Source organism: Podospora bellae-mahoneyi, assembly GCF_035222275.1.
Source record: "Podospora bellae-mahoneyi strain CBS 112042 chromosome 1 map unlocalized CBS112042p_1, whole genome shotgun sequence".
NCBI classification, from domain to species: Eukaryota; Fungi; Ascomycota; class Sordariomycetes; order Sordariales; family Podosporaceae; genus Podospora; species Podospora bellae-mahoneyi.
In genome coordinates, this window is record NW_026946359.1 from 3,272,463 (window position 1) to 3,281,925 (window position 9,463).

Below are 9,463 nucleotides of genomic sequence, written 5' to 3' on the forward strand. Positions count from 1 at the left end.
AAGGTCTACGGACCATCCTTGAAGGCATGTCAACCTACTCATAGTGTCTTCAATTATTTTGTTGCATCTCACAGCCGGAGACCCACTCTCTCTCTCAACTTCAAGATCAACCTCCCTTCCTCAACCACCACCACCACCACCACCAGCACCACCACCACCAGCACGTTCAAATCTGAGAAAGAGTGGTTCGTTCACTTCAAAAAAAAAATGGCAATCGATATTCCCACCTTTGCCTCGACGCAGATTTCGCTTCTGGCGGCGGAGCTCCAAGCTGAAGTGGACGAGACGTCGATGCTAGTGTCGCTTCATAGCCCGACTGCTCTCCAGCGCGCGGGGGTTGCGCTGACGAACCTGACGGTTTTGTCGCAGAGGACGGGGTTGGGGGGGAAGACTGTTGTTGAGGTGGGGCCGGATGGTGCGTTTAGTTGTTCGGGTGATTTGCCCGAGCATGGGATTCGAAGTGGGGATATTGTCTTGCTGGCTGAGCAGCCGGCCGCCAGTGGGAAGAAGAGGGAGGTGAAGGAGTTGGAACGGAAGGGGGTTAAGGGGGTTGTGACGAGGGTGGGGAGGCAGGGTTTGGGGATTGCTGTTGGGGAGGATGGGGAGGGGGAGGGGGAGGTGGTGGGGGGGGATAGGAGGGTTTGGATTGTTAAGTTGGCTGATGAGGTGACGTGGAAGAGGATGAATGGGACGATGGAGAAGATGGCCAAGATGGCGGAGGGGGAGTACTCTTATTTTATGAGGGTTCTCTTTGGCCTGACCACACCTTCGCCTGTTCCAGAGGATTTGAGCAAGGATGAAGAGGTGGGAGAAGGAAAGATAAAGTGGTTTGATACCAGTTTGAACGAGTCGCAGAAGGATGCTATTAGGTTTGCGTTGAAGAGTCAGGAGATTGCTCTTATTCATGGCCCGCCGGGGGTAAGTTTCTTGTTTTTTTCTTGTTTTTTTCTTGTTTTTTTTTCCCTTTTTCCTTTTTATATACCAACTTACCCCCCAAAAAGACAGGGAAAACCCATACCCTAATCGAACTAATCCTCCAACTCCTCGCCCTCAACCCCAACTCCCGCATCCTCGTCTGCGGCCCCTCCAATATCTCGGTAGACAACATCGTTGAGCGCCTCTCCCCGCACAAAATCCCCTTGATCCGCCTCGGCCACCCCGCCCGTTTGCTGCCCTCCGTCCTGAACCACTCTCTCGAAGTCTTGACTCGCACCAGCGAGGCGGGGGCCATCGTCAAGGACGTCAGGGCCGAAATGGACGCCAAACAAGCGTCTATTCGAAAAACCCGCTCCGGGAAGGAGAGGAAGGCCATCTACGCTGATTTGAAGGAGTTGCGCAAGGAGTATAGACAGCGAGAGAAAAAGTGCGTGAGTGATCTCGTTGCCAAAAGCAAAGTCGTGCTCGCAACGCTTCATGGCTCAGGGGGGTACCAGTTACGAGACGAAAAGTTTGACGTGGTGATTATTGACGAGGCGTCACAGGCGTTGGAGGCGCAGTGTTGGGTTGCGTTGCTGTCGGCTAAGAAGGCAATCTGTGCTGGTGATCATTTGCAGTTGCCGCCGACTATCAAAAGCTTGAACTCTTCTTCTTCTTCTTCTTCTTCTTCTTTTTCTTCTTCAAAGACTTCTTCAAAGTCTTCTTCTACCTCTGGGGAGAAGAAGACTGCAAAGACCAAGAAAGACACCGCCGCGAGCAGTACCCCCCCAACTATCCCGAAAGGTGCCACGTTGGAAACGACATTGTTCGACAGGCTCCTCTCCCTCCACGGGCCCAAAATCAAAAGGATGCTCACCACCCAGTACCGGATGCACGAATCTATCATGCGGTTCCCTTCTGATGAGCTATATGAAGGGAAGCTGGTTGCTGCGGAGGGGGTCAAGGCTAGGTTGTTGAACCAGCTGCCTGATGTGAGGGATGTTGATGAGACGAGGGAGCCGTTGGTTTTTATTGATACCCAGGGCGGGGATTTTCCGGAGAAGACCGAGGATGAGGAGGAGGAGGAGGAGGAGAAGAAGAAGAAGGGAGTGACGAAGAGGAGTTTGTATGGGGATAGTAAGAGGAATGAGGGGGAGGCGATGTTGGTGAGGGAGCACGTGAGATGTTTGGTGGAGGACGGGGGGGTGAGGGCCGAGGATGTGGCGGTTGTTAGTCCGTATAATGCGCAGGTATGTTTCTCTCTCACTTCTATCCAAGCGGTTACATTGGAGCTGCCAGGCACTGGGTGGTTCAGTTGATGAAGACCCGAGGGGGAGAAGCATCATCGGTTGCTACTAGTGTAGGCGTGGAGGAGTCACGGAGACCAGAAGCTTGGTTTGGATGTGACGGAGACCGGATCGTATGGTTTACGAAGAGGTTAACCCCCATCCGATCACTCGGGACGAGGTGATGAGACGGCACGCGGTTCGGACCCGTCTGCCATCCACACCCGCGCTACGAAGAGCTTTACTCATTCTAATGCTCGGGAGACCCTATACGGTTCGGACGGGACGGGAGAGAGTCAAAATCGTCCGGCTCCCATGCTCTCCGCCATGATCAATCCGAAAGATAGGACGACCATGAGATCATTTGTCATCGCTACCAGCAAACAACACCCCTCTCTTTCCTTCTCTCCTTCCAGAATCCGGGGCCGAACATGGACGAGGGTTCAGGCCGTCCAACGTCAAACCTCGAGCATAAGGCAAGAGTACCAAGCTAACCATGCGAAAATCTAGCTCGCCCTCCTGGCCCCCCTCAAAGAGCAATACCCCGGCATAGAACTCGGCTCAGTCGACGGGTTCCAAGGCCGGGAAAAAGAAGCAGTGATCGTCACGCTTGTGCGAAGCAACTCGGACGGAGAGGTCGGTTTCCTTGCCGAGAAGAGAAGACTCAACGGTACGTTTATTCTATTTTATTCTGGCGGATTAGTTCGGGTAGTAGGATCAGGTTGCACGACGTCAGTGCGCTGCATGGCATATACGCATGGCGGCATGAACACACAACACACATTACTGTAGTGTATAGGAGATGGGCGTCAATGCGAGGGGTATGGTATGGTATGGCATGGCATTAGATGAGATGCTAATTTGGACTGTAATACACTGTAGTGGCCATGACACGGCCAAAGAGGTCGTTGACTGTGATTGGGGATTCGGAGACGATCAAGAAGTGAGTAGCTACTGCTCCATTTTTTAAACCTTTGCGGATGTAATACTAACACTTGGATGGCAGAGGCAGCAAATTCCTCAAAAAGTGGATGGAGTTCTTGGAAGAGAATGCAGACTTGCGCTATCCGGACCTTGCTTCTCTCACGGCTGCTGCTGCGAAGGCATGAATCTGATGCGGGGGCAAGCGGGAGGGGGGACGTATGATAGAGACATACCAAGTCGCCACCATGAAATCCAAGGAACGAGTTCCCGTTCCCGTCTTTATGCGATGATTCGGACCTGAAAAGCAAGTGAGGTCCAACAAATGGGAGGTTCTCAAGATCTGGTTAGGTAGGGTGTTATCCCCCAGTTGGACCCATGGTCTGGTTGTGGCTGACCCAGGAAGAACGTTTGGTTCGGGCTCGTCGATTCGGAGAATTATTGGCCTTGGTTCCAGGCTAAAAGTGAAGAGACACGTCCTCGTTGTGAATCGCGGGGTTTTTTCCTTTCCTTCTGTAAGACAGGACTGAGGCCATGCCCTGAAAGCTCTTGGACATGTTTGGTCACGAATCGCGTGGCTCCAAGACATCACATTGCAGCGTGGTGTTTTGGATCGGAAGAGGTCGTTTCCCGTCGCAATTGGCTGTCTGTTGTCTCTTTTGCTTGGCCCCCGTTGAAGGTGCCTCAGAGAGAGCCTTCTCAGTGGAAAGTTCAGACGGCGACATTTCTGTACCATGTATGACCCCTGCTGTTTCAGATGGCCCCCCGCCTGTGGGGTTGAGTGGCCAGTGCTTCTTGGAACGGCTCGGCTTTGAGCGGGGCTGGTTCTCCCTTGGCGTCCGTCTCCAGTGACAGCCATCGAACTGCAAGATGGCAGGACGATTCGCATGATTCGAACCAGATTCTACGGGAGGGAAGAGGTTGTCTAGAACTTCGAACTTTGGAGGAGGGCAGCATGCTTCCGTATCGCTACAGAGAAGGAAAGGCAAGCGAAAGGGAATACCCCGTTGTAATGTGCTTGCCTCCTCGACTGTGCAGATTGGCGAGGGTTGGACGTTTTATCGATAGCAGTGTATCATCGTCCTCGTATTGTTCCGTCCTGCCCTGCCCCCCGCCAGCGAGAGGATGGCACTTTGTGTCACCCGTGCGCCCGCGCTGCTCCCCTGTTGGAGTCTCATCGAGACAATGGGTTGAAGATGTGTCGGCGATCTGTTGTTTTCGATCTTTTGGCGGGACTGGGAGACAAGCGCGGTGGTTGTTCGGAGACGCGGAGACGACACCACCCTCCTTGTCAACAAACAGCCGCGGTCCTCCCAAGATGGTTGCACAAACTGGGGATTGGTGGTGATAGATGAATTGATGCGCTGCGCTACCGTGCTGCAGCGAGTTATCCTTCTTTGGGGAGGCCGGGTTGCTGGATGGCAAAGCTTGTTGCCCGCTCGCTGAAAGGGCTTGCATGTGCGTGCGGACATAGGCCGCGTATCAAGGAGGTGGGAGACAAGAAGGAGAAGCGCGCATTTATTTGGAGTGTCATCTGCTCACTTTCTCAATTGGACGCACACCCTCAGGTTGGGTGACGATGCTACTTTGCAGCATCCCCCGGATGGCATGTTTCTGTGGGAGAAGCGGAGATCTTATTCCAGCGACCCCGACAATAATATGATGGACCCCTCCAGGATTTTGGGAGTTGAAGGACGGGAATGATGACATTTGGCGAAGATCAAACTTGAGCGATCGAAGTGATGATGAAAGACCGGGCCTTCGATCTGGTCCGCTCCTCCCTTGCTCGGTTGCTCTTGCGGTCAACGGCCAGCTTCTCTCAAAACTGGAAAGCGTGGGGTTGGCACCTGCATCTTGCTTGAGAATATATCGACCAGCCGCGGTGGTGGAGCGGAGATTAGGTCACACACACAACCTCCAGACTCCCATATCCGATATCATCACCACCAAGCCACCTTCATTGTGGCGTTTGTGATATCCGCATTGACGTTGATATCTTTTCTTGTCGTTTCTTTTTGTACCGTTGGTGGAGTTGGTTGATCTGGACTGCTCAACGAACCCCTGGACAGCGCGGCCACCCAGCGATACCAAAGCAGGTATAGCGCTGACTGGGGCTCGCGCTGCGCAAAAGCCACGCGATGGCCTGGTTGTCTGTCTTCCCTTGCTTCGAGTATAGGTACTCTGTATCTACACAGCGCACAAGGTGCTACAACCGAGTGCGGTTCACCAAAGGGAACATTGCACAAGCGAGCCCCCCTAATATCGCGGCCGGCGATTTCAGGGATTTCTTCCAGAAGCTGCAATGGATATAGATGAAGCTGCCCGCAAGAGGGCATGAAAGAGGGCGGCACAGGGCATCGCCGAAGGGATTCTACAACAATGCGCCCAATTCCAGCCTCAAGCACTCGGCAGCCGCTTCCGCGATGAGTTGTCCAACACCCACCTCGAGGTGCAGATGGATGCAGGCACGCGCCGGAATACAACTTGCCCCTCCTGCCTGACTGTGACTGTTCTGGAACCGGCCAGCAGTTCATCGCATCTCTATTCCTTTCTTTTTCGACCAACCATACTTGAGCCTCTCTTCTGTCTGATCTTGGTCGGGCATCGGGGGGAACATCTACAACACAACCTATCAAACTCACGAACTCTTCACCAGCCGTTGCAAGGGTTCGAGGGACCCCGGCAAAGCTCAAGTCAAGACAAGACCCACCGCCTCCGTTCTCCACCGCAGCGGCCCCAAGCGCAACCCCCCCTCACCATCCCCCTCCCCTCCATCACCGTCGCATCAAGTCTGCGATCCTTGTTCTTGCAGCAGCGCCGCCGCCGGGCAACCTGGAGCAGTCAAGAATCCGCCGCACGCAGCATTAAATATCCGCCCACTGCCCACTGCCCAGTGGCGCGCTGTCTGCGGAAAAGTGATGGGGCGACGTGCTTCTGTCAACTGTTTACACTGGCCTGCACCACCCTCTGCAGCTCCGCGTCGACCCGGTGGGCCAGGCAGGTTATAGGTTGTTGATAGCTCTCTGTCCTCGGTCCTCTTGCCTTCAGCCGGCATCGCCTTCCCCCCGTCTCACAGCAGCAACAGAGGAGGAGCCGCATTGCTGGCCATGTGGAACTTGTAACGGTGAGACGTTGGAAGAAGGAAACTGTGCGTCGGGACCCAGGATTATCCTCCGCAAGGCACTCTGGAACCGGCGAATCACGACTCACTCCTCGCCATCAACACCTGTTTTGTGCCCAGATGGCTGTGACAGTCGAAGCCCATATCTGCTCACTCTAACCCAATTCCTTCATCCGGCCCCTCCCTCTTTTCCCAAAAGCCTGTCGTTACCGTTATCGAAAAAAAGGGAAAAAAAAAAAAAAGTCCGTTGTAGACAACGCCGATCAATATGCCGAGCATATTCGGAAGGTCTGGCTCCGGCACTCCGGCCGGGGCCCGTGCCAAGACCGGGAAGTCGATCCGGGGTGCCATCATCTCGGCCCCGATCCCGATACCCAGCACTGTCGATGATGACGAGTTCCCCATGCGCAAACCCGGATCTGCAAAGGCATCGACAGTCACCGACGAAGAGTTTCCGATTAGGAGACCGGGAACAGGAATTGCCACGCCTTTACCCCTGGCTGATGAGCATTCGCCATCATTGGACGGGAAGCATGAGCGCGACCATGAAAAGGGAAGCGGAGACGAGAGGGATCTTCCAGACGAGGTGGTTCCCGTATCCTCCATGTTGGGCGGCGCTGTCGACAAAGAGACTGGCGAGATCATTCCCGAAGCGCCGTCAGATCCACCACCTGGGCCTCCGTCTCGCTTGAGTACTCCGGCCGGGGCGCCGCCGGCACCACGAACTGCGTCCACAACGCCACCAAATCGCACCTCACCGCGAGGACTTTCGCCGCAAGGGATTTCGCCATCTAGAGTGTCACCGCCGAGGGCATCACCACCGGCAAGAAGAGCAACACAACCAGCAATCAGCACGCAGCTCAGGTACTCGACCATCAGTGATGCGCCTAGCAAAAACACCACTCAAAGCACTGTGCCGCAGCGGAAGAAATCCACACTGCGGTCGGCTTTGGGAAAGCTATTCGGCCGTGGCAAGAAGAAGCAAAATGTTCAGGACACCAGCCCTACGCCGATCCCGGAAGTTGAGCCTGTCAGCTCGATACAGCATAGAAGTGTATGTTAACCAGAAGCGAGAGTAATTTGGTCGTTTTTGGAGTGCTAACATGAAAACTTGTAGGATCCAACTGCACTCGGCAGGCCAAATCACCCACCAGCAAAGCGCTCAGCTTCACTTCCCATCAGCGAGTTCGACCGGCCCCTGAGGTCACATTCTATCGGCCCTGACGACATCATGGCCATTGAGAGCGCACGAAACTCGATGCAGTTGGCAGGAGAGGGTGGTTCATCTGTTGCAAACACGAATAATCGTCGCAGAGCTGCAACGACGACCAGCCGGATGATGTTCCAGCAGCGGTTGCGCAACCCAGAATGGGGAGCCGGTCTATCACCACGACCTGCGAGTGCTCAAGGACGGGGTGGAAGTAGCAAGGAGGAAAACCACGCCGTTACGCACGATCCGGATGAAATCGGGCGTGCCATCACCAGTGATAGCGGCCACGGTCTGCGGCGGCGGTCTAGGAGCTTGTCTGGTCTTCAGGACTTTGCCAATGCCCGACCTGTGACGGCCCGGAGACGAAGTGATGAGATGCGTTTCTGGCGGCAGTCATACGACCCAACCGGTCTCATGTCGCCATTATCATCCAATGCCCCAGACATTGACGACACAGGCGTGGTGGATGTCAGCGCCCCAGACAGCCCAGCAGTCGAAGTGCCACCAAAAACACCGCCGCAGCCCTTCAATTTTGGTCTGCTGTCCAAAGACATGCTCGGCATGAAAATAACCCATGCTGCCAACTTGGACACCCGAGTCGGAAACCTCGAGTCGCGAACTCGCAAGCTGGAGAGGGTAGTCACCCAGCTCTGTCACGCCGTCCCCGGATTCAGAGGTCCCCTAGGCGATACCACTCCCACTCCCTCAACGTCACAAAACGAACCCTTCCCAGTCCAAAAGAAGGTCTCGGTCCAGCAACCCCAATTCGGCTTTTCCACCTCGACGCCTCCACCAACGATACCAGCCATCTACAATCCCACCCCCCCAACGCCCGTCCAACCAAGCAGCAGCTCCCGCAAGTCACTAGAAACCGAAGACAGGGACACTCACTCCCTTTTATCCTTTGGCGAAGCACCCACCTTTATCGGCTCCCTCCACCCGCCGTCCTCGTCGGCAACCCAAGCCGCCCAGTCTTTGACCGTCGCCGCCCCACCACCACCACCACCACCACCACCACTACCACCAACCCCCATCCCTTCCCGACCAACGGAAGAAACCGTTACGCAACTCAAAGCCGAACTAGCATCTGAACGCGCCGCCCGTCGAGACCTCGAGGCTCAAGTGAGGAAACTTTCCGAGCGGCTGAATACCCTGTCTTCGACTGTCTTCGCCATGGTGCGCAGCCCGTCCGAGTCACGGTCTCAGGAGCGGCTGATTGCGCCGGCTGCGTCGAGTAGTAGTTTGAGTACTGGGTCTCCGTTGCTGTTGCCGAATAGTCTGAAGGGGACGACGACGACAAGGGCAAAGTCGCACGTTCCTGCTGTTACGCAGCAGGGGCAGGAGCAGTTGAGTGTTTTTGATGATGATGATGATGATGATGATGATGATGAGGAGGAGGAGGAGGAGGGGGAGGAGGAGGAAAAGGACTTTCAGACTCCGATGGAGGTGGTCAAGTACGGGGCTTTTGGGGAGGAGTTGAAGGATCATGGGGTTGTTGGGGAAGAAGGGGGAGATGGGGAAGGGGAGTGGGGAGGGAATTTGGATGGGGATGGGGGCGGGGGAGGGGAGGAGAATAAGAGGAGGAAGGCGGCGAGGACGTTGAGTTTGAGTCAGTTGACTTTGGGGAGGGGAGGGGGGAGGGGGCAGGTTTGATAGGGCACCATGAGCGACATACGACGGCGGCACGACGATTGTTGAGACATTTCTCGAGGACATTTTGTTTACATACCATCGACACCCTTCTCTGTATTTTGGCATAGCTGGCGGGCATTTCTTTCTTTCTTTTTCTTCGCAGTGTGTTATTGTTTAAGGCATATATATCAGCTTATATCTTTCTTACCGGATGTGTTTTTGTGGTCATGGGGTGGGGGGAAGGTAATACTGGGTATCAAAAAGAGGGTTTTTTTTTTTTTGCGTTGGGAGGATGTCTGCGTGTGTTTATGTATAACTAGATACCCCCGTTTCCGGATTTTATATTTAGGATAGGGACAGAGGAGAGCTTTTCTGATT

At 54.7% G+C, this 9,463-nt stretch overlaps 2 protein-coding genes across 2 annotated transcripts; both read left to right on the plus strand.

The window, feature by feature from the left end:
- Nucleotides 1–207: 207 nt before the first annotated feature.
- QC761_110050 (uncharacterized protein) lies at nt 208–3,310 on the plus strand (the record flags this gene model as incomplete). The annotated part of the gene is given in 5 exon segments (XM_062874296.1): nt 208–938; nt 953–2,165; nt 2,712–2,871; nt 3,084–3,144; nt 3,208–3,310. 5 exon segments carry the CDS (start codon nt 208–210, stop codon nt 3,308–3,310), a joined length of 2,268 nt encoding a protein of 755 aa, XP_062737414.1.
- A 3,201-nt stretch (nt 3,311–6,511) lies between these two features.
- QC761_110060 (uncharacterized protein) lies at nt 6,512–9,106 on the plus strand (the record flags this gene model as incomplete). Its single annotated transcript, XM_062874297.1, is given in 3 exon segments — nt 6,512–7,297; nt 7,361–8,828; nt 8,847–9,106. 3 exon segments carry the CDS (start codon nt 6,512–6,514, stop codon nt 9,104–9,106), a joined length of 2,514 nt encoding a protein of 837 aa, XP_062737415.1.
- Between the last annotated feature and the right edge of the window lie 357 nt (nt 9,107–9,463).